Source organism: Acromyrmex echinatior, chromosome 2 (assembly GCF_024713525.1).
Source record: "Acromyrmex echinatior isolate Ae372 chromosome 2, ASM2471352v2, whole genome shotgun sequence".
In the NCBI taxonomy this organism is placed as follows: domain Eukaryota; kingdom Metazoa; phylum Arthropoda; class Insecta; order Hymenoptera; family Formicidae; genus Acromyrmex; species Acromyrmex echinatior.
The window spans coordinates 1869785-1897029 of record NC_141853.1 but is presented as its reverse complement, the minus strand read 5'-3'; the positions used below and the strand labels follow the sequence as shown (position 1 = coordinate 1897029).

At 27.5% G+C, this 27245-nt stretch overlaps 1 protein-coding gene across 3 annotated transcripts in view; it reads left to right on the top strand.

The window, feature by feature from the left end:
• Nucleotides 1–392: 392 nt before the first annotated feature.
• dsb (scavenger receptor class B member debris buster) overlaps nucleotides 393–27245 on the top strand; it is a 55995-nt gene continuing 29142 nt past the window's right edge. The window contains exons 1-3 of one of the 3 annotated variants that reach the window (XM_087416640.1): nucleotides 1103–1206; nucleotides 12049–12129; nucleotides 16515–17361. In XM_087416640.1, coding sequence (XP_087272766.1) covers nucleotides 17181–17361 — 181 coding nt within the window. In that variant the 5' untranslated portion in view covers nucleotides 1103–1206; nucleotides 12049–12129; nucleotides 16515–17180. Of the gene's footprint in view, nucleotides 1207–12048; nucleotides 12130–16514; nucleotides 17362–27245 lie in introns of all 3 variants that reach the window. The other 2 variants (XM_011055286.2, XM_087416641.1) reach the window with 2 other exon arrangements.

Sequence of the window (27245 nt, the reverse complement as noted above, 5' to 3'; positions counted from 1 at the left end):
TTTAATCTAACGAAGACGATTATAGAAATAATTATAGAAATAAAGATTTATATCATGACGAGACGGTTATCTCTCAATAAAAATTAATTTTATGAAGCGAATCATTGGGTAATTTTAGAAATTTGATTTACTCTTCATGTTATTGGAACAAATGTGCGGAAAATTGTTATAATTCGATGTAGGAACTATAAATTGCTATCTCGGTACGAGAGTGCAAAAACGCGTTAAATGCATTGACGTTTCTTCGCGAAATCGATGGAACCGACGATTCACACACGCTCACTATTCGAGCCCCGACGCGTTTCCCTACCACTGACTCTCAATGGGCACTCGGTGGGTTCTGGTGGGCACCTGGTGGTCTTTACTAACGGCGGCACTACATCGCACTATCTCTTTGCTTGCTATTCGACAAATCGTGGACCGCGCGTACACTCAAACGTCACGTTGGGTATCTTGCCTTCATCCTCGATCTCTTGTGTTTTCTTTTCTTTCCTTCACCTTTTTATCATTCTTTTTCTTTGTTTTCCTTCTTTTTCTATTCTTGTTTTTTTTCCCCTGTTCAGATAATTCGCTATTCTCTCTCTTCTTCTTCTTCTCTCTCTCTCTTTCCTCTATATTGACGAGACGAATTAAAAAGGGGATTTGCGATTGTCCGCCAGGATTTATTCGCGAAGACGCAACGAGTGATCTTCGCGTCAAGTGCATTTGCGATCTTTATTGTGATTGATTCTAACTACTGCAGAATCGCCTTATTTTTATGAGAACGAAAAGACGATACGAGTTACGAATTTTGTGATAACAGAAAGTGAACTTAAAGAACTATTATGACATTTTCGAATTATCTTCGAATAAATTAAAAATATTTTAATTTGTTTTGAACTTTTTGATAGCTTCCGGTCAAGATCGCTGTATCAAGAAGGGTAGAAAGTTACGAAATTTTATGACGATTTTGACTTAGAAAGATCGAGGACATTGGAATTTTTCGCATAGAAGTCAAGACGTTAAATCTGATAGCAAGATAGAGAAATCTGTCTGGCATTTCTTTCGCCGTTCTTTCCACTCTCTTTCTTAAGCTTGTGAGTTATATAAAGAAAGATTTTACTGGTCAGTTAATGAACCCGGTTGTGCGTGCACTCAAGGAACATCCAACAACGGTAACGACATCGAGGACGAAAACGACGAGGACGACGATTGAGCTAGTATTACGTAAGTAAATATGAATAATTTGTCATCTGAAAGCGACGAAGAATGTAGCCCAAGAACACGATCGGATAATGCCGCATTGCACGCATTGGAAAATATCGAGTGAGATTGAAGTGATCTGTAGAAATAAACGCAACAAAAAAAAAAATTTTAATGTTACTTCATATATTAAGAGAAAAATTTTTGATTTCTGTAATTGCATTATAATTATGGGGATTTATTTACATATAAATATAATTAAATATATTAATAATAACAACTATATATAAATATTATTATAATATTATTATAATATTATAATAATAATAAAAATAAAGCTACCATAATTATTTATCATGCATTTACAGTAACAAGTATTAAAAACGTTTTTCTTAGAGGTCTAATTTTGACATGTTAGTAAAAGAACTAGAAACTATTAATAATTTAATTAAATTATTGGAAAGAATAGAAAAGAAAATAGATAAAAGTAAAAAATTAATAGATCTTTATTTTTTAACTAAGTTTCTTAAATATCATAAATCTTTTAAAGGTTAATAAAAAAGTAGTTATTGCTTAATCATTTAATTTATGGAATGTATCTTCTTTAGAGAGGTTATCTCCTTTTGATTATTAGATAAATATTATTTGCTCATGTAAATTTATTGTTTGATTACTTATCTACAATTACATATCGAATTTTTTTTAAGCTAACTTACAAAATTTTGTTTGAAATATTTTTTTTTGAATATTGATATTTTAAATATACAGTAAAATTTGTAGACTTCATGAATCTTAAAAAAAATATCTTAGTTTAATAGAAATTAAGAAAAATAAAAAAAATATATATATATATATGTGTGTGTGTATTAATACACACTAGTAAAAATCTAGTATTTATTAAAGATCTAAATATAAATAGAATTTCTCTCTCTCTCTCTCTCTCTCTCTCTCTCTCTCTCTCTCTCTCTCTCTTTCTCTGGAGAGAATAAAGATGATAAGGAACATATTCAAATTTATTAAAAAATAGATAACAAAATAATGTTATTATATATGTACACTTTGTGTGTGTGTACATATATAATAACATTATTTTGTTATCTATTTTTTAATAAAATACACACACACACACACATAATTATACACATAATTATATACATAATTATACACATTATTATATATTTATTGCCTTGTTTAAAGATTATGAAATCCTCGGATTATAATATAAAATGTATGATTTTATATAATTCGCTAAAATTTCAATGTGTGTATGTGACCTAGATATATATATATATATATATATATATATATATATATATATTCGACACACTTAACTCACAGTGGATAAATTAACTATAACAATTATACATAATGTAGAAATCTTCCTCGCAATGTATGATTTATGGTCTATGAAGATTGATTAACATGATATTAAAAGTAAGCGTATTACTTATGTTAACGTTAACGACTCCTACGGCGAAGCTTAGACACTGACCGATTTCTCGTGTACTACTTAGAAGCGTCGCGGAAATGAGTCCTTGGAGAATAGAAACTTCGTCAGTTTTCAGGTTATCAGAATCAGTATCCAATATATGTATACTGATATGTATCACGTCATTTAGAGAGAGATAGAAGAAAATAAAACTTTCAGGAATTTCCTTAGTCTGGAATATACAACCTAGGCAGCATGCATGTCTAAAATCGAATATTCATAGTACATTCTTATTTCAAAATCGTCTTAAAGTTATGTCTAAACAACATCTCAAATTTATTTCTATTAATGCGTAGATTAACTTTAATCTCAGTTCTTGCTTTTTATTTTTTTCTAATTCTCGGAGCTAAAAAGAAATCAGGAATTAATTGAACCAATTAAAATTAAACCACATAGAAGTAAACATTATTTCCACTTTGTACATGCGTGCTAACTGAGACTTAATTTTTTAATTTATCCCTGGTGAAAAAAATTTCGTTGAAATTAGTCCACGTTTTGAAACATTTTAGCGAAATTAAATTTACTAAAGTTTCATTGAAAGTGAATTTTTTAGCTAACATACTGAAAAAGATTATTGAAATTTTTCTGAAATTTTGCTGAAAATGAACTTTTTAGCTAAAAATCGCTGAAATTAAATTGAAATTTTACTGAACAGTAAAATAATTTTAGTAAAATTTTTCCATCAGTAATAGCATTAAAATTTTTTTAATTATGCAAAATAAATTACGCATTTATGTAATTTATAAATATGCAAGTCGTTACTTTTGGTATTCGGGATTTCTGGAATTTTTAATTTCAAGAATTTTACAAAAAAATATTGAAATCAACTAAAAATCTCAAACTTAGAATTTCTTATTATAATAAATTTCATTTTTTTTAAAATAAAATATAAAACCTATTCGTTCACACCATTTTAACTTCTACGTCAATATCCGAAAATTTCATATTATGTTAATGTTCAGGATATCTGATATCCATTATGGAATTTTATATATTATGCAAATAGTAAATGGTTTTCTATTATTTCTTATCCTTCAAGATCCTCAGATTTATTCTAGTAACAGTTTGCTTAACGGTCGACGTTCTTCTTATCTTGTTTCTATGAACTCATTTACTAGTATTCTGTACGTCAGTTTTAAAACGTCTTATTATTTGAGCAGTCGTATATTTATTGTATTTTTATTACCTATAAAAATTTGTTAATCCTTCGTCGGCCATGACAATTTGCCATGTTTTCTGCAAACTTTTACTTTTTCTTGTAGAATCTTGTAACACAAAAAATTATTCAAAGTGATTTCTAATATCAGCTTTCAAATTGATATTTTTTTGTCGACAAATACTTTAAAGATCTAAACAAATAATTGGATGGAACAATGTTGAGCGAATGCGCAGGATGCGATAGAATTTCCTATTTTTGAACTTTTAAATTTTTTTCTGCGTAATTGTTGCTGTGGACCTGAGGCCGATCCTCATTATCATTAAAGGGATAGTCCAATTTAAAACTAAAAAGAATTGATTTTTCTTTTTTAAATATTTAAAATATCAAAAAAGCTTTTAAAAGGGATTTTATATTGGTCAAAATAATGAAGATACAAGTATTTTTAAGTTTTAGCTTATTTTTGTGTTTAATGTTCTATCAATTTATGTTCAAAGACAAGCTAGAGAAAAGTGAAAAATATGATTTTTGAATTAAAAGATTTATTGTATGATTTCGATATATATAAAACTAATAAATATTTATAGCCATATAAACATTTATTAAATATGTACAAATAAATGTAAAAAGCGTAGAAGAATATACAGTAATTTTCTTTAAATAATTTCTAAAAATGTTTTAGAAAAGAATACTCCCTTAAAGAGATTATTCCTTGTCAGACAAAATGCCAGATCAAATTTTTGGATCAACATTGGATGCTTTCCATTTGATGACACAAGTTGACACAAGTCGACACAAGTGTCGTTCTTTGTCACTCTCTAAATGTCAACAAGGATAAAACAACTCTTGTCGACGTGTGTCATCAAATGGAAAGCATCCATTGATTCTTATGTTAATCTTCAATATATTTTTATAAATCATAAAAATTTGCTTTGTTGCTATTATTACATTAAATTTAGCATGAAAATGAAACAACATACAATCACGAATATGATATTTGGAAGAGCTATTTCATAAAGTGCTCTTTTATTGCGGAGCAATAAAAATATATCTCATATTTTTTGTAAAATTTTAAATACAATCCTGCATATATTTTAAAATAAATTAGTAATTTAAATGTAATATTGTTCACATAATGGAGATTCGGAATTGTATGACGTGTTTGAATGGAAATTATCAAAATAATATTATACAATATTTAAAAAAAAAATTGAAATGGATATTCTTTAATATTTGAGTATCGATAAAAACTTAATCTTTTCTTATTTGGAGATATTTATTTATCAACTTATTACGAAAACACAATATTATCGGAAACACATTATCATCGAGATACCAAAATTATAAATACAATTGCATAAATACAATTTTTATCACGCATCTTTATTGCGTCTCAGGCATTTGGGAAATATTAAAATGTTATTAATGATTTAAATGTGAAAATTTAATTTTAAAAGTTTCGAATTGTAATTTATTAACAATTTTTAATTGCTGTTGTCTATCAAAAAAAACTTTTTTTCCATTCAAATGAGTAGGCGAATAATTCGGGGAAAAAATATTATTTTGGATATTATTTTATATTTTTTAAACATTTTGAAACACTGAACCCATTGCATTCTGTAACGCTTGTTTTGTGATAATGCAAAACAGTTAAAGTATATTCTTCGTTGGGCTACAAAAATAATGATCACTCGTTCGGCAATGCGGAACGAGTGAGCATTATTTTTCTCTTTACGTTGTATTGTCGTTTCGCTATGTCATTATCTGCGCGGCGAGCGAGTCATTCTCGCAGTGTAGCTTCAGAAATAAAACAAATCCCGGAAAGATTATTCGGCGGCGAATGTTGTTTGTTGATGTAATTGTTATCATACATTCGAGCAATTTACATATCAATTAACACTTTAAAAATTGCATCTTGTAAAGAGATATTTAAATTTTAGCTACCTAATGCATTTACAATTCGAGGATAAAGTTCGATCAGCAGGAGCAAAAATTATTGACATTTAATTACTGAAGTTGTGTGCAGTGTTTTTCACGCCTTGTAAGAAATGGAAAGTCCCTTTTAAGTGATTCGTTCTTTTTAGAAATATTGCTTAAGATAATACGGTCGGTATGGATCATTTCGAAATTCTAAGAAACTTTAAGAAAGTAATTTAACATCGGCGATGCGAAGCTTATGCGCATACGTGTCGAACGCGATTATTGTAATTTTTGCCCAATTTTTCGCAACGAATCCACTCCCATCCATACCAATTTTTATTGCGCGTAAATTAAAAGAACAAATAATTGCAGATAATTAACAATGACTTAATACAAAGAATACAAAATAAAAGTCACAATGGTAGTCGTAAAATGAATGTATGAAGAACGTTGTCATCAATGTATAAAGAATGTTGTTGTCAATATTGAAAAATCTCTACGAATAACAAAAAGATGTTTTCTAAGCAAACAAGAGAACTATTGTGTTTTTTTGACTTCTTCGAAATATAGTAACATCTTTACTAAGTATGTGACGTCAATAGACATATTTACGTTGACACTTTAAAACGCCATTAGCACTAAATATGCCGAAAAAAGTAAATGATATATAATATAAATCAATCTTATCAGCATTGAAAAAAGTAGCAACTTTGATAGAAATTTTATATATGTATAAAATTTTAAATACGCAACAAACAGATTCTTATTAGCAGAAAATATTAATATATTAAAGTTGACTAAAAAATTTAAAACAAATATATATCTATTATACATATTTAAATAAATATTAGTTTATTAGAGAAATCTAACAAAAATATAAATTTATGAGATCTATCTGCCTATTAAACTTCTTGAAAGGTATCTATTATGCATTATCTGACTCTATAATTTGAATAGTTAATATCTATCGTTAAGTTTATAATTAGTACTTCTAATTACATTACAGTTGATAAAACAAAAGCCTTTTTATTACGCGTCTGAAGTGGCATTGTCGTGACCGCAATTAAATGCTCAATGATATTCGCAAAATGATCTAATTAAACCGGTTCAAACTATAATTATAATAGATAATAAAAAAATCTAATTACGATTGAATTAAGAAGATAAAGGTTTATATTATTGCTTGGAGAGTCAAAACAATAAATAATACGAATTAAAAACTATAAGTTTATATAAATATACATTTATAATTTCACTAAATTTTAATTTTATTTGTTGCAGAATAGTTTTTTAATTATAACTTGCTTTCTAGTATAAAATTATAATCTTTCTGATATATTTTATTAAATTTTAAGTAAAGACACAAAATGCAAACATATGAAAAGTACAAGATATCAATGTATTTATTAAAGTGAGACTGATAATCTTTTTGCTTTGTTAATATTAATGAAGTTTTATTAATATCTTTATATTAGCAAATCAGCGATTTATTACGTATAAAGAATTTTTTTATGAAAGAAAAAAATAATAGGATATGTAAAATATTTTATTTGCTCATACTAATTTAGTTTGCATATCAATGAAAAAAATGAAAAAATGTATATAATTAACGAGAAGTGGAAAATATTTTTACAAAAGATACATCTTTAATTAGTCTATCGTTCTTCTGAAAGATAATAATAAAAATAGATTATGACTTTTAAACTGCTGCAAAGGTAAATGTTATAATACATAAATCTACAAAGTAAATTAGAAGAAAGAAAATAACGAAAATAATGAAACGATATTAAATTTATATATAAAAAAATATTTATTAAAAATAGAATATTTTAATTTGAATTTTCTGTAATAAAAAGTATTCTTGAAACTTTCTTGGGCAAAAGATCAAAGATATACAAGGCGACACGTAACGATAAGCATTATTACATAACTGTTTCAAACCAGTCAAGGACGTTTCTCATAAAATAACAATAATAATAACTTGGATATCAGATTACATTTCTTCGATCTTTTGGCGAAAGTCTTGCGATATGTGAAAGAATCATCGATTGTTTCGTTGCATGCTCGGTCGACCAAGTTTGGCGTAACAGCGGTGATCGTGGCATCTGCACACAACACCCCGTGTGGTTTCACTTCTTTCGGTAATGCCGGGAGATCGTGAAAGCTTGATCTAGTTTTAACGTCCGCGCGCAATAGCAGACGGAAGCGTGTGTCATGCGTGTTTCTATCCTTGCCTGCATTTGTGAGTAGAAAGGCAGTTATCAGACTTCCTTCTCGCTATCACCGTCAGAATGATCATTGTCGTCGTGTTTGAGGTCATTACCATTATTTATCGATAATGGAAATAATCCCGATAAAGAGAAAGGAAAAGAAAGGTAGGAAAGGAGAACAGTCTCAAACTGTTACCGGAAGATGCAAAAAGAAGGAGTTTTATTCTACTTGCAAAAAAAAAGAGGTAGAAGTGGCCTCATGGTAAAAAAATCATAATAGTTGTAGATACGTTAAGTACGTTCGCTGCATTTCTTAGAATTTAATACCAGAAGGTAGTGATTATTTATTTATTTATTTATTTTGAGTATTAAAAGCATTGTTATTCAATTTTTAGTATTAAATTAGTCAATATTAAATTAAATTTTTGTAAGGGTATACAAAATTTACATCAAAACGAGCAGCTTTCATAATATAGCTTTTATAACATATCTAATTGTAAGTAAACGGTTCACATATATCATATGATAAACTTATTTCCGACGAAGATTGAAATCCCGAAGATAGCTCTTCTTATCGCCAAGATTGGAAATTCGCATACCACGGGCGTTCAATGAACTTTTTAATAATACTTGAAATTCCACTCGTTTCACTTTCTAGAAATAGATTAACATTCTTCTGCGTAATACTTAATGAAAGACTACCTTGTTCCTTGCTCCTTGATCGAAAGTCGCGTTGATGACACAGTTCAATATCAGATATGCTCGATAATGAGATCGACAATTAACGTGAATATATACATCACGTAATTATGTCTGCAACGATAAACGGAAACTTAAGCTTAATCAGCTATTTGCAATCGCAAATGCTGTCACCGCAAAGTAGATATCACTGTTTTGCAATTATCGGTTACACATGACAATCGTGATGGTATGTTAAGCAGCAACGAAAAATGCATCATGTTCAAACGTATTTAACGAAACAAATCTTATTTCTGATATGATTCGTATGGAATTGTTCACACACGTCTCTTCCTGCAGTATAGCGAGTTCTTCAAATAGATTAGTAGATATATTGTATTATATTCTTTACTATATCATCTTTATTCTCAACACAATAATAATTGTAGTACAAATAAAAATTACAGTATAATGTAAAGATATATAAAGCAACATAGATGCAATCGAAACTTACCGGACCATTACTGGTATGTTTTCGCTGAACTGCAAAAGCGGCAAGACTAGCTGAATAATGCACGGGTTTTTGTAAGAACGCATTAAGCAATAAGAGACAGTGGCGCGAAAATCCCGTTCTCGATCGCCCTTGTAGACACGAGACAGAAAGTCCAGGTTAAATTGCACTCGCGTATATCATTTTCCACGCGTAAGGTGCGCGCATGTATACTTGCAATCCTAAAGAGAAAGAGAGAAAGACTGGCAGATTTATGCGAATGCAGCCGAAACGCTCTAGTGCAATTCGCATTTATAACGGGCGTGTGTGACCATTAACCACCTTAAAAAGATCTTGAAGCAATTCTACGTAACTCTCTCTTAATTTATCGAGTTTTGTAAAACAGCGTTGCAATTTAGGCGCCTTTGGGCGTATATAACGTTCATTCGATGTGTGACATAATCTGTATCATCTGATAACATCATTGTGATGTAAATCATTCCGTTCAATCGAACTTGATGACTCGGCGAGAAAGAAATGCACTCTTTCAATGTCAAATTAGTAAAGAAATATTTGCTAATCCGTTGTCTTCATACATTTTGAGAAATCACTATGTTCTTGGAAACTTTTTCAGTCATTTATTTACGATGACGGTTATGCATGTGTCATCATATTTACTGTAAGAATTACTTGTCGAAGAAATTTAAGACGTACATGCTAATGAATTTGCGTGAATTCTCGTTGTTTCGGTGATTTTAAACATGTCTTTGTTTCTTCAAATTTTTGTTTACATTTTATGTTTACAATATATAAAAGAATAAAAGTTTCGAAAAAATTAATTATAAATATATTCGAAAAATTTAAATAAAGTACAAACAAAAGCCGACACTAAATGGATGTGTATAAAAAATATAGATATGATGCAATAAAAAATGTTATCATCAAACTTTAGTATTTGGTTAAATACAATATTTACATCATGAATCGAAAATTAAAATTGTAATAATATAACGGTGAAATACGGCAAAGGAATGCGCATAAAGAGTGTATAATACAAGTCTAAATAACTTTGAACGTTATATTCATATTAGCCGCATTTAAGATCAAAATGTGCTATTATTTTGCATCTTTGGAAATACAACATCTTGTCGAATTCTACCATGATTTTTGTTATTTTGTCAGTTGTTATTTTGTTATTTTATCAGCTGAAGAGGATTCAAATCAAAAGTCGAAATATTTATTGTATTTAATTTTTATTAATATTAATTTTTTATGTCTATCTAATATTGGCTTTTACGTTTACATTTTTATAGTGAAAATAATATATGATTGAAAATTAGAAGCCTACAAAAAGGAAGAACATTTAATCAAATATTTCTATTAAGGAAAAATGAATTTAATATTAGTTAAAAAATTTATTAGGTGTTGGAATTAATTCGTAGCGTTTTACAAGTGATGGGAAGTACTTTCATTAATGTATTTTTTAATGCTCATGTGAAATAAATAACATTCTTTCATTAAAAACGCTACGAATTAATTCCAACACCTAATATAATACAGAAAAAGTGTGCGAAATCAGATTACCGATATTTGAAAGCAGCTAATGTTTTATATATTTATTGCCCTCAAGGAATATATCTTTATTTCGTAATATAGGCATGCTTATGATTTTTTTCTACATTCTATAAATGTACAAAGTTGATAGAGAAAAGTTAACATTAATTTTATCTTAAATGTAGAATTTAGAATACCGAAATTATAAAATAAAAAATAAAAATTAATGTAAATGTAATGATGTAATAAGGAAATACCAATGTGAGTCATCGCCTGATGTTCGTGTGTGTGTGTGTGTGTGTGTGTGTGTGTGTGTGTGTGTGTGTGTGTGTGTATATATATATATATATATATATATTAAAATTAAATAAAAAATTAATCTATTTTATATTTTATCTAATAAATATTTTAATCTTTTGTAAAAATTACAGTTATCTCTTCAATAAAAGAAAGCGATATAATAGGATTTTCAGATATTATTCTAACTTTCTCTTTCTTTTTTAATAATTGTTATGCTTCTCCTTTTCTTTTATTTGAGAAAAATACATAACAAATGATAACATTGTAATATAAACAAAAAGCAATAAAAAATGAAATATTACAATGTAAAGATCATACAATAAGAAAAAGTTAAAAGAATTAGTCACATTACGATCTTATAAGATACTTTATATTGTATAATAAATATTTTTAAATGATATTAAAGTATTGATGGCTACTGAACTTTATTTATTCTTATTAAGAATTCAGGTCATACTAAACTTTTATATCTGTAATATGTTATAAAAAAAATGAATTAATTTTTCAAATGAATTAATTAACATTTAAAGCTTCTTAGTTATTACATCTTTTGGTTCTTAAATTGAGCCATCTTCAGATAATATAATAAACGCAGTTCATTTTTTACTAAAAAAGAACCCGTAAACTCAATCTAATACATTCAATCTAATACATTTTTGTCATTTAGTTATATAATTTATTTTTTTATTTCAGCAACATGTTAATGAGTAAGAATATTTAAATATTTAAAAATGTAAAATATGTTCCATTAAATTTGTTTTTATATGAATTTGAAATTATATAATAAAGAATATAGAGCTCTTAATTTAAAAAAACCAATACAAAGATTATTTTTATACAAAGATTAAAACAATACGAGTTCTTTTTATATGTTATCACTCTGTTTTTATGATATTTTTTTTATGATATTTTTTTTATTCTAACGGAAATTTTATTATACGAAATGAAAACTATATTGATGACTATATTAGTGAGTGTTTTATCAAGATGACGTTTTTACTTGCTTTTAACATAAATTTTTAAATTTTTACAAGATTTTTATATATTTTTTAACAATTTGTTTTTTCAGAATATCAAGAAACTCCTCGGAAATGACAATGGAATCAACATTGTTAGAACTAAGTCTCAACAATCGGTCGTTAAACCGTTTGTGAGTAATTTCTGTTTCTCTGTGAAGCATCTGACATTCCATGTTTAACGTTTTCTATCGAGTTTATGGGTTCTTTTTTAGTAAAAAATTAACTGCGTTTATTATATTATCTGAAGATAATCTCAATTTAAGAACCAAAACATGTAATAACTAAGAAGCTTTAAATGTTAATTAATTCATTTGAAAAATTAATTCATTTTTTTTATAACATATTACAGATATAAAAATTTAGTATGAACTTATTCTTAATAAGAATAAATAAAGTTCAGTAGCCATCAATACTTTAATATCATTTAAAAATATTTATTACACAATATAAAGTATCTTATAAGATCGTAATGTGACTAATTCTTATAATTTTTTCTTATTGTAATAACGATCTTTAGATTGCAATATTTCATTTTTTATTGCTTTTTGTTTATATTACAATGTTATCATTTGTTATGTATTTCAAGAGATAGAAAAAATTTATCTCTTTTGTTTATCTCTTTTATTTGCTTACTACCTTTTCTGTGATGTAGTATCTAGGTGCCAATATAATTAAAAATGTATCAAATCTACAATTGTATCAAGTTTGACAACACTATTCATTAACTATTTGTCCATTTAAATTATGTATCAATAATATTAGATCACATAACTTGTGAAAAGATAATGTTATTGGATGATTTTCGGAATGATTAATAATTTAATGGTTTGAACAAAGTATAATTATAAACGGCTTTAATTATAATTCAAAACTTACATAATATAAAAAAGCATAGAAGCCAACGTTAGTTTTTAGTGCAAATTTAGCAATTAAACTTTATAAAAAGTACAAAATGATCTTTAATATAACTATAAACGTTTCGACCTTTATTAGGACATCATTAGTATACAAAATTACCGTTGCATGCATAAAATTACATTAATAATTAGTAATTTGAATTTTTTTAAAGATTATATAAAACACACACACACACACACACACACACACACACACCCACACACAAAGTAAAATAACAAAAAGATGATATTTTATTGTGTATATGTAGATCATTTTTTCTTGATAGATTATGTTTTTAAAAGAGAACATTTATGATACACATTATTTATTTTTTGCATTATTTTATTGTATATATATATAGATCATTTTTTCTTGATAGATTATGTTTTTAAAAGAGAATATTTATGACACACATTATTTATTTTTTGCATTATTGACGTAAATCTTTTAATTTTTTCTTATAATTATTGTAGCAATTGGTCGATTAAATGTTTGTTAAACAAAACAATTATAACGAATAAAAGAATCCTCGGTGGTATTTACAATTGCGTGCGCCAGCAATATAATTGCTTAATTTACTGTTTCAGCAGATATCATTTAATGTATAGCGTGGCATTTATGTCACGTCGCAAAATGATTAATACGTCATAATCTTAAATTATGGTATATTGTTCAATGATGTTCGATAGTAGTGTATCATTATTAGAAATAAATTATTCATATATGTATAGTGTGTCAGACATTAATAATATTTATTGATAATATTCATGCCTTAAATGATCCGATGCATTTATGAACGACTTTTGTTCATTGATTTCAAACGTTATATAATTTTTTAATTTATTTAAAAATTATTTTAGAATTAATTGTGCAAGATATAACAATTTGTTATTTTCTTGTTATTTTCTTTTAAAACATTAAAGAGTAGGATGTTAGAGAGCAATTTTAAATAAAATAATAATATATAGGTTTGTTTTTATGAACAGTTTTAACGAATTGAAGAATTGGACTAATATGATCCGATAATTAATATAGATACAATAATTATTTACAATTATTTATTATTTATAATAATTATTTATAATTGTTTCATACATTTTGTATAGTATCTTTTAGATATAGTATTCATAGCATTATATGGTGCGTTTGGATTGTCATGTATACCTATTATTGACATCAGGAGCGGAAAGGATAATTTTACGATCAAATTATTCGTGTATTAAATATATTTGCATTTAAGTATACATTAAATACAATAAGTGCAAAAAGTACAAGGAAATTTTTTATTAAAAAAATCTTTGTAGAAAATAAACATTAATTATCAATTTTATACAATGATAAATATACTCTAATATAAACAAATAAGTTTCGCATGTATTTCTGATTTTAGAAGCTAAATTTCTCGACTGTAGGAATACTTTTTCTTAGAGCATCCAAACAATACAATTTTTAATTTTCGCTTATTTTTCAGATGATACATTTTCTATAATTAATACATATCTTTTTAGTATATATATTAGGTGTTGGAATTAATTCGTAGCGTTTTACAAGTGATGGGAAGTACTTTCATTAATGTATTTTTTAATGCTCATGTGAAATAAATAACATTCTTTCATTAAAAAACGCTACGAATTAATTCCAACACCTAATAATTTTAAGAAACATAGTCTATTTTATTCTTTATGAATAAATTATTAATTTCTCAGTAAGAAATGATCGTCAATTAAATCGAATCGAAATTGGTGTTGAAATTATCGTATTGATTCGACATCAATTCAATGACTTATTTCTCACTGGATAATATTTTTAAAAAGTTTTTTTTTAAATATTTTCTCTGTACGAATACTTTTTGCACTCACTGTATATGTACTGCAAATTCATGATCAAAATAATTATTTTGTTCCTGTTTAATGTATGCTTTTATTAATATGTGAGCATTCTCGCAAACTTTTCATCTTTCTTTGTTTCATCTTGCAATCTTTGTTATTGTTAATCGACTTTTTTGCAACACTGATGTAGCAGGACGTGTCCTGATTTTGGATGATTTTGAAAGAGTCCTAATTTATTTTTTAAAATAGGTGAAATGTCCTGATTTATAATAATAGGCAAACTTGCGCTTTGTTTGCTTGCTTATATTACTTCATTCTGTAAATCTCTTAGAGTGGATCTCATTCCAAAAGATTTTCAGAATGAAATATAATAATATAATCATGCGAAAAAAGCGCAAGTTTGTCTATTGATAAATCAGGACATTTCACCCATTTTGAAAAATAAATTAGGACTCTTTCAAAATCATCCAAAATCAGGATACGTCCTACATCAGTGTTGCAAAAAAATCGATCAACAATAACAAAGATTGCAAGACAAACAAATTTTGCGAGACTGCTCACATATTAGTAAAAGCATACATTAAACAGGAACAAAATAATTATTTCATAATAATTTGCAATACATATACAGTGAGTGCAAAAAGTATTTGTACAGAGAAAATATTTTTTAAAAAAACTTTGAAAATTGAGCCAGTCTTTGAAAAAGAGTGAAAATATTTTCATCTTTGGAAAGGAGTGGTATTTCACTCTTTCGGAAGATTTTACTTTTTTAGAACAAGATTTCCTCCAAGGAACGAAATTTTACTTTACTAAAAAAGGAGTGAGATTTCATTCTTTTGAGAGGAATCTCACTTTAAAAAGTAAAATTTCATTTCAAAGGAGTGAAAATTTCCCATTCTTTTTTTAGGGTAAAAATATTTTCATTCTTTTTTGAAGATTGGTTCAATTTTCAGTCTTTTGGAATGAGATTCCCTCCAAAGAAATAAAATCTTATTCCTTTTTATTTTATCTAAAGAGAATTTTTATAAAAAATAGTCACTTATTTCATAGATGTCTTGATTTTTTATGCCGGTCATATGGTAATCTAACTAATCATGCTTCTTCTTTTTCTAATTAATATTTACTAAATATTTATCTCATATATATTAATATTTACTAAATATAATAATATTTGCTAAATATTTGTTTTATAGTGATACACATGTTGTATATATCTCAGTCATACAATTGTTTGAAGTTACAGCTTGCATCTTGACTTTACATAAACTTAACTTGACATTTACATGAAATCAAGAAACGTATATTTAAAAAATGATATCCTTAAATTCTCTTAAAAAAGATAATAAATGTTAAAAGAAATAACAAATATTAAGTATAAAATATAAAATAGTATGCCTTTTTATTAAAATATATATAGAATACAATTTAGGACATAGTTTAAAATGTAAATGAGAGAGATAGTTTCATATATAGTTTAAAAAGATAATTGTCATATATATATATATATATATAAAACACGATTAGAAGTTATGCTTGCTCAAAAATATAAATTCCGTGATTTTTCTGTAACTTTAATTGAGCAGTTTTAATATTGACATTACGCTAAAAATTTCGTATAAATGCGTACTTCACATTTACATAATATGTGTCTGATGACAAAAGTTACATTGCAGGACGCATCGCGTCGCAAATTTATTCTTCGTTGTATTTTTCTTTCACGATCAGTCCAGGTTCCGGTCAGTTTCACCTTCTCCTTCCTCATTTAATTTCGATTTGGTTTTGCATTTCAGGCAAAAGTCAAGAATGAAGGACCAACGGCGAGACGGCGAGTGAAAGTGAAGCTGGGGGAATGTACATTTTACCTGGACCAGGTGTGAAAGTGCAGTGCGTAATACAAACGTAAGAAATACGTGGTATAGTGGTACCTGTCGAAATCGCTATCGACAAGACAACGGCGGGGGACAGACAGTAGTGATGATAACGACGACGGTAATGATGACGCAGCTGTGTGTTCAATGTGAGAACAATGCCCAGTGCAGTGACAGTAGATGATGATAATAATGATGATGATGATGATAATGATGATGATGATGATGATGACGATATTGATGATGATCTCCTGCACACGCAATATTCATTTTGGGTCAACGTGCTTACAATTGCTAATTAGAGCATATACAATTAATTAGTAATTTCTAGTGGATTATCTAAGATTTTTTTATTCCACTTTCGACTCCAGTTCGAATATCGAGGACACCAATCCTAATAAAAGAGTGATTAAAACAAAGAGCTTTCTTTTATATTAATAAACATTATAAGAAACGGCTGAAATAACGTGATTGATCTAATAAGTGTCTTATTATTAGCTTAATTACATTAAGTGAAGTTATTTTATCGATTAACAGTCTCGAAAGGAGATTATTTCTTCTACAACGTGAGTAAATCGAAGAACGAAGATGAAGTTTATTGCATCTTTGTTCGGGACGAGGTCCCCGAAGGCGATGGGGAGGCAATACATGAAAGTTGGCAGAAACGCTCTTTTTGGTGTGAGAAATGATAACAGTGATAATATTTGTACCGAAAAGGTGCCAAGGCCGTTGTCCTTGCTAATCTCTAGGAAGGGAAAGCTCAGACATGGTGAGTAACTAGTTTTATTTGTCGATAAACCACTTTAAGTTTTATGTAAAGCAGAAACTTGTTGCGCTCGAAAATTTTGCAATTTTTAAATTTTTGTTTTGATTTATAGATACCGATTTTTTTATTATATTATATATTCATCTAAAGCATTAATTAGTTGAACTTAATCTTGAAACTTAAATAGGTTAAGCAATGACAAGGTTTACTCTTGCGTAATTCGATTAATCCGTTCTAAACCACGATTCTCTCTTAACTGCAATTTTCTGCCGCGACTAATGATAATACGTTGTTAGATGCTTGCGAACTCGTGCCGGTAATCAGACCGGAACAATATTACAGCATGAGTAGTAAATTGCCATTGTTCATTCGACACTTTCCTTAATTAGTCGGTATCTGAAAGGTAGTCGATTTAGCGTTAATTGATCTTTACAAGATAGTCTGCTAATAATGTATCATTTGAATACGCAAGTCATGGTAATTGTCAAAGAAATACGATGTAGATATATGACAAACAGTTTCTTCATGGTGAGAATTGTTAAAGTACATACCGGGTGCTTTGAAAATATCTGAATTTATTCAAATTTATTTATTATTTTTTATAATAATTTATGAATTTTTTAAAAATATATTAAAGTTATATGTTGCTAGCACACTTAATTTTACTATAACAATAGACAAGTTAGTCATGATTTTCTTATATTTTAATTTCATTTTCCTTTTCTTCTTCTTCTTTCACACTCTTATCCCCTTTCTCTCTCCCTCTCCCCTCCCTCCCCCCTCTCTCTCTTTCTATCTTTGTAAAAAAGAGTATTATTTTTTGTTAGTGAAATATTAGCAATTAGATATATAACTGTTTCTATGTTTACTAACGTTTAGAATACAAATTAAATTTCAATTATTTTTAATATTATATATAGAAATAATTTGAAATAAAAATATATGAAATAAAAAACGTTCTTATAATATAAGAATAATCTATTTAAATATTATATTTAAATTTAGCTGTAAATTTCTTACTCTCTAAATCTGAATCAGTGGATAATCACTGATATTAGTGCCAAGTGTGCCACTAATAATCAGTGAATTAAATGTGAGATCTTTAACCTAGCTAATCTTTATTATGTGATTTAATCTTGTTTTAGTGCTTAAATTCAATAAATATGGTATTGGTAAATTGAAATTAATGTGCAAATATCAGTATTTTAGTTATATAATGCTCAAACATTCTTTCCTTTTTAATTGAACTTTACTAATTATCAGTGCCAAGTATGTCACTGAGTAATTAGTGACTATCCACTGATTCAGATTTAGAGAGTAATGATAATTTTTAATAGAAAGTTAAAAAAGAACGTTGATTTATATCATTTCTTTTTATATTGAATATTTTAGTAATAATAACGACATGTACACATACATACACACATTTTACTTAACTCAGAATCTAATTAATTTATATATATTAATTTATATATATTATAATATATGTATAGGAAAGGATTCTATTATGATATACTGATTTCATTTGACATTTTGGGTAAATGCTGGGAGTTCATGAGCAGAATTTAAAAAACAGAATAAATTATTTTGAAAGTAATGTAATAAGCTTTGAGATAATATGTTATGTAAAATTTAATTCAAATTCTCCTTTTTTTTTAAATTAAAATGTGAAGGTGAGTAAATTAAAAAGTCAAAAAATTGAGATGTCCCGAAAAATCAATAATAAAATGCAAAGTACATCAGTATTGCAATTGAAAAACTTTATGTAATGTTTCTCAAATACAAACAGATATTAGTTTGCCAGTGTGTGCGCAAAATGAGCATACGTTGCATTGTACTCAGGACTACTTGTACTTGGAATCAAGCATCGCAGAAATAAGCATTCTGTTTTTATCCTTTTTATTATTGCACAATAACATTTATACTTTAGCGATTTTCGGTATGACATAGATTATTTTATATTAGAAATATCTCAAATTACGATTTCCACGCATTACGGTTTTACGATCATCAAATTTAACTTCTGTAATTAAGCAATTCACATATCCCATATTTTTCTATTAATACAATCTTACTCTATCACTACATGAAGAATTTATTGCCAAATATTTACTTTTTATTAAATAATAAACAAGGTTTAAAGACTCATCTCAACGAAACTTGAAGACATCCAAATTCTAAAATGTTTTTTTATAACGACTACAGGAATGATCTAATAATGAATTTTCCACTAAATAATTTTCTTTCCAAGAGCAATAAATTTATGGTGAAATCAATAGATAGCGTTTATTAGTTTAATAGAAAGGCCGCTATCTCATAGTAGGCGCCTATAATAGAAGGCTTTTCTTTATATATTTATTACAATATAATGCATATAAACACATAGTATTGTATTAATTATATATTTCATTAAAAATTATGTAAATAAAATAAAGGATTTTAATTCTCATTTGAATACTTAATTTTACCAGATGTTAATTAATTTGCGCGTTTTAGTGTCGAAACAATGTGTTTTCCTTCTTAGTGCAATATTTCTGCTAAAGAACATACGATTACCTTACAATGATTATCGTTCATGAATAACAAGTATCAAAGTGAGAGCCGTTGCGTATCATACCGCAACTCTCACCACATTTAAAGAGCGTGCATAATTAACGTTGCGTACAAGGTCGACCAGCTAATTCTTGTAACATGATAGTCAAAATATTTTTGTTATCTTGATAAACTAAACTAGAGAGAGAGAGAGAGAGAGAGAGAGAGAGAGAGAGAGAGAGAGAGAGAGAGAGAGAGAGAGAATTGTTAATCGTTAGATTCACTGTAATTCCTACTGTGGCATGCAATTGATTAGCGATAGCTCTTGCCACACTTCATGTTCAATTTTTGTAAAAGTCGCACTAATAAAAAGTGTTTGATAAAGTTAATTTTTTAAAATAAAATTTCAGTAGACTTTTTGCAATTATCGTGTCCTTCTACATATTAATTAATCTGTTTTTTTAACGTACGATATTTCTACAATAAATCTTATATTAAGTGTTTATTTCAAAGTTTGTTTTTAGCTTGAAAAAGCAATTTGCTAATATGTTTCTAACTGATGTTAGAAGATAATAGCTCTAATTACAAAATGAGTAACATAATAAGAGAAACACTTTGCAAGTTGGCGTGTTAAAAAAATAAATCCGCCTTAATGTTTTTAAAAGATTGCTAATTAGCAAAATGTCTGAATCATCTCATCGTATAAATCTTATTTCGACCTTACAATTGCTACACTGTAAGCTACACGCAAACGTTAGAAATTTTAAAATAATACTGAAAGAGTGCGCAGTATCTTTGAATTATTGTTATTTACTTTAATGAAAACATTTACATACTAACTATTCATTCATATTTCTTTTTTTTCGTAAAAATTTAATTAAATACCTTCTCCTCTTATAGTCTTTTAATTTGATAAAAATATATACGCAAAATATGTGTGGCAACATTTTTTGGAATATTAGTTATATCTTTGAATATGATAGATTTTAATTTATTATTATCTTCTCTTTTTATTATATCACTTTTGCTTTCGTAAAACATGAAAATAGATAATATTCTTATCTTGAATATATTTTACATTTTTCTGCAAATCCTAACGATAAAAGTTATTAAATAATCGCAGATGAAAAAATTAATTATACTGAAAATAATGATTCTAATAATTACAATTTATGATTTCAACATTATAGTTTGCGATTGAATTATGTTAATAATACCGCTAATTAAATCTCAGTATTTCAACAAGAGTAATTATATGAGAGTTATAAGTTATCTAATAAAACATCGTTGTTAGATTAGTTAAATAATGGATATTAGAATGTATGATTTTTATTATTCCGTATAGGTTTTGTTAATATCTTATGAATAAGAAAAATGTTTAATCTTTAAAAATCATTTAGATATTTTCACGCTTGAAATATCACAAAATGATAATGCTGATTCACGCTGCTGGATAATGTTAACACGGTATTTTTAGTGCGAGTTAAAAATTTAATTATATGACAGAACTAATGACACATAAATCGATTAAAAGATTAAAATCGATTAAAAATTGCTTTATTGACTAATTATAGAAATTGCAATGGCCAAGTAATTAATTGCTTATCTTGTTAATAAAAGTAAAAATGTAGATTAAATTTCTGTTATTTTGTATTAAGTTAATTCTTAGATAAAACTCTTGTTTATTCTTTTTTTTATGAAAAAAAAAACAGGGAAAATTATTGTTAAATAATTTATTAAAAAAGCCGATAGATATAAAATATCTTGTACAAACACGTGCACTATGTTAAATGCTATGTGCAACATAATGGAGGTCAAAGTGTACTGGGTCAGTGGAACACGAGTGATAGAGGACAGGTTGCACAGCACAGTTATATACGCATCACTTCGATTAGCTTCACTATCGCCCATTAGTTTATCCTTAACATGTCTTCGTAAGAACTTGTTATTTTAAGAAATCAAGAAAACTGAATTTTCTAATTTGATTGTGATTAGGAAATGTCTTAAAAGAATAATTGCATGTAATAGTAGTTATACAATAATAGAATTACTTATGCATCACATACGTGTGTATATATACACATACATATATAAAGTAACATACACAATACTTCACATTACAATACATTATATTATATTACATTACATGTAAAAATATATTGAAAAGAGTTCTTGATTTCAATTATTTTATATGTAGAAAAGTAAAGGAAGTGTGAAATACAATATCATTCAGTGTTAAACTTTCAAGTAATATTCTGTTATTGAAATTTTTGAAGCTAATAAATAGAAAATGTTTTTTGATAATAATTAAGATTTTTGTGTATTTTTGTGCACCAATTTAATTTCTTATTTTTGGATGTATCGATCATAAATCTATTTTAAATATTTTTTGAATCTTAGAAATACAATTTTAAAGTTGTAAAAATACTTTTTAAATAGCGTGAAGTGAAAGAAGAAAATTACTTCTATGCTTTTTCTACGTTGCTCCTTTTTTAACGCCTCTTCCGGGCGTTCTTATCCTATACCTGCATCCTTCATTCTGCGATACCGTTAGGTTCGGCGAGAAGAGAATACAAGTTTCTACTTGTTTTATTTTTGCCATATGGTATGAACGGCAGGCGCAGCATGATTTTCACTCATGTTTTGCATCACATGAGATATGCACTCTCTTACGTAATACAAAATTTATTACTTTATCCAAAATCTTTTATTAATTTTTTCTTATAAGAGCAATTTTCTCTATCGCTAGAAAAGATTACTTTTTATTTAAAATTTCAATGCATTGGAGTTAATGGGCGTGATATCTATTAAACTTGAATTAAACGAGTTTGAATTAAATTCTCAGATCTTATTCGAATACTTATTGTAAATTATGCAATTATGCAATTTCGCTCAAGCGATAGTAAGATCGATCGAGGATAAAACAAATAAAAAAAGGAAATGAAAAAAGGAAAACCGGTTGCGTACCATTAATAGGTTTTTTAATAGATTAAATCGATAGTATCATCTGCGAAATTTTCACATAGCATATTTATTTGATCATTATATCAAGTGATCAAAGAGAGATATAATATTTATCGCCGAAACATATCGAAGTAAAATGAGTATTGCATGATTTTTCGAGCGCACTGCACTGTTCAAAGACGAAAGGTGAATAAGTCTTTGATTGAAGAACCATGATAAATTGTTCAATGCACCTTGCAAATCATTTATCTATTATCGTCATACATCGTAACGGGGCGCATTGACATTACTATGCCACATTCATAGATCCATGCGACCGTTGCGGCTATCAACTTTCTAATACTCTCGTCCTGTGCAATGCGCCGGGGCCATGTCATTAAATAGAGCTATATGATATATACAGACTAGTGATTGCGGACAGGCAATACGTATATCGCATCGCGTGTTTGCCCGCGTTGTATCGCGTGAAGAAACGCGTGGTATCGTTCTTCTCCATTTCTTTTTATGGGTCACACGCATACGTAGCACTTGACATCATACTCTGTTCAACTCATATTATCTGTTTCCGTTTTGACATATCAGATACTTCCGAGGTGGCATATTTTGTTTTGATTTGTTGCAGCTGATTTAAAAATAAGAATACATTATAAGCAAATGAAAATTGAAAGTTTCGTAAAATAAATTCTAAACAAGCAAGCCGAAACCAGATACTTAATATTAACAATTAGATAATTGTGACAAAGTAGTACATGGTATTTCTTATCTTATTGATAAGACGTAATCGACAGTGAGAGTTTATCCTATTAAGATTATTTTCTTATTACTTCAGAAAAGAAGAATGCATTAGCATCTGTTTAGTTATATATCTCAGCATATTTATACCTAACACGAGAAAGTGAATAAAAAATATGAATATCAAGTTCAAACTTAGATTGTGGTAGGTCATGGTTCTATTATTATAGAGAATCGTGCTATTTTCTTATATGAAGGCGGAAGTTATTAACACACTTACATCAGCTAAAATTACATCAATCTTCGTAATGAAAGTTTCAGCATAACTGCAAGAAGGTCGCAGGATGAATTAAGCCATAACGTATGTAAGATATATGTAAGATTATATAAAATGAAAACAATAATGAATGTGTTAGCAAGAATGTATGTTAATAACAGAATTATTCGTAATAGTCATTCAGAAAGAAATAAGATCAAGGATACAAATTTTTAATTGGATAGTAACTGGTTTGTTTATTATGCGTCAGAATTACGTTATTATGAGATATGGGATCAAACGCAGTTGAAAGTGAATATTATTTAGTTTGTATATTATTTTATATTCTATATTATGTTGTATTAAAATTCTTGGAACTTATTCTTTTAAATATTTGTTTATTAAAACTTCAAAGTTTAATCAGACTTTAATGTCGATATATCTGTAACAATTGTGTTATATATCCTATATATATTCATATTATATTCTAAATATATTTTTTAAATTTAATTTAAAAATTTTTACTAAAATTAAAAGAGCAATAAGTAAGTTCTTTAGATTGATATGTCAAATACTTTCTATATTATTTTCTACAAGTGAGACACTTGTAAAAAGGCGTGCTTTACGAATATTTTTTCTTGTATAATAATATGTGTGTGTATGTGATAACACAATTACTACAACAAATTTCCAGTAAAAGGAGCTGATCGAGTCATTTAACGACATTCAACAAAACATCCTACGACAAAACATCTCCTAGTTAGATTAATTTTGCAGTTATATTATCAATATAAAGTGACTGTTAATCAATATTGACCTTAAAACATTAAAACATTAAAAGAGTGCCTTCAAATGTGCCGATTTTCTATATGTACATTCCTTTATTCTTTAGCGAAATGCGGTCTAGATAATTAGAAATTTTTGATATTAAACAAAAATTATATATTTAATCGTATCAGCTTTCTAATTCCTTTCACAAGATTATGCTTTCTCATATTGATAGGCTTTCTATAAAACACGATATCTCTACTGTTGATTATACAGTTATTCAAGGTCAGTAATTTCGTCAGGCCATTATACCCGTTCGATAAGTCACGGAGGTTCAGACGGAATCCATTGATAAAAGATCGAAGGCCACAGAAAAAGAGAATATATATATTCGAGATATGAAATCACTCACACGGTCAAGGTCAAATAGTTTTTAATTGTCTAATTTGATCCTAAGCCAGTATACAACTTTTAAATTTTTATATTTTTAATTCTTATACTATTATATATATTTCTGTATTATTGTACTCTTTCATAAAATATAAATTTTAGCTTGGACTGTATTAATTTTTAAATATGACACTTAAGACAAAGTAACATATATCTACTAGTAGTATATATAATCGATACATTCATAATTTGAGGAACAATTTACATACATGTGAGATTATACAAATTTTTAAAGCCTTAAAAATCAAATTCTAGCACAAACAAATACAATTAAAATTTTATAGAATCCGAGAACATATGGAATTATTCGAGAACATGAAATATTAATATTTTTTTTGTGCTAATTCATAAGACCAATAATGAATGACTAGCAACAAATAACCTCATATTCTTATGCATTTATCTCAGCGCAACACAATGTAAGGGAAATTTCCGCACAAGCAAATAACATTCCATCCTTTTCGCTTGATAAGTTTGATGAAGTTGTGACGATAATATTCCGAGAATGAATTTGCATATTTGTTTAATGTTTTCGACTTCAAGGATAAATGATTTAAAAGGAAGAGTATCTCAAAAATTGCTCGAATCATTCTTAGATGACACAAAAAGAAGTTGTATATCATTCTAAGTATATTTTCAAATACAAAAAGAATTTTTTTCAGAATTGTATAGAAAAAGAATTCTTTTTGTGTCTGAAAAATGAATTCTAAATTGATGGCATAATAATTGAATTATTCTGTTTGAACTCTTACTATCTGGGTCTTTGCTGTAACGAGAAAATCTCTTGATCTATCAAAAGACAACAAATCATTGTTAATATTAAATAGTAAATAGTCAATAATAATTTTCAAGAAAATTAAGAAGATTTAAAAAATATATAAAATTTATTCAATATTATTTATTACTTAAAATACCATTAAATTAATTATTAATTAAAAATATAAATATTTTAAGAAAGTAGACGTAACAATTTTTGATTTACACAAGAAATTCATGTCAACTAAATAAAGCAAGGACGATTTGAACGGTTTTGAAAGGTTTTATGTATTAAAGTAGGCGTTTATGACGTTGGATGGTGATAGTTGACCATGACGTTGAATAACTTATATTTCGTGAAAAATGTTTAGGCCGGATTAAGAAATCCACGTATAATGCTACAAGAACTGAAGAAACTAGCCGGAAATTGCGGAGCAATCATTTTGCGCAATTGTGCGATTGCACAAATTGTCGTTTATGTATCAAAGTAGAATATAATTTCGTTCTTTGTCGAATCTATGGCAGTCAAATCAACGGATTTAATACGTTATGCCAACGAGATATACTTAACAACTTCATATTTTACTTTTTAGCACCTAGATTGTAGATTACTTTGACCTTATAAGCTTTAGACCTTCTATTACTAGAGTAATAACAGATTTACCTATAAGATTGTGCATTGAAAGGAACGCGTGTTATATTTTCAATACATATTCAGTTATATTCACATTACAAAAAGATTTGCAATTTTTGTAGTTTCACGTTTAATTTTATTGAGACAATTCCTTTCCTCGGAATGTAATTAGGATTACAAAACTGTAGCTGTCCGAGCAATATACGCCGTATCATCGTGTGTTTTTATACTACGGTCATTGCAAAACGATGAGGCAAATATTATTCATGAAGTATAACTGGTATGAACACATATTGCCGGACACGACGAGAAGGGGCTGGTCATTTCGTCGATTTTAAGATCACTTTCACCCATGGCCAGGGTCGGCTTCAGACATTCTGGAGAAGGCAATCTACTTGCCAGATAAAAAAAAATGATTGTGGAATATTTTATTCTAATCTTGATCAAACTTGATAGATCAATAAATTTGTTTTTCGTTCTTCTTCGTGTTATCTAAAATTAAAAATAAGAATTATTTGAAACTAAAATTGTTTAAGACTATAAGATTGTTTAAGATTATAAAACTATAAGATTGTTGGAGTGAAAAAACTAAGAAAGAGGATGTTAATATTTGAAAAGAATTACATTATAAAGTAATATGACACATATGATCAATGTAATATTTATCTAAAAACTCACATACCTTATAATCTTGTCTTTTTTCTGACTTTTATGTCATAAGAAAATTGCTTGATTCTATAATAACATGATTGAGCACATTCATGTAAGACATAACTTATATAAAGGAGGATTAGA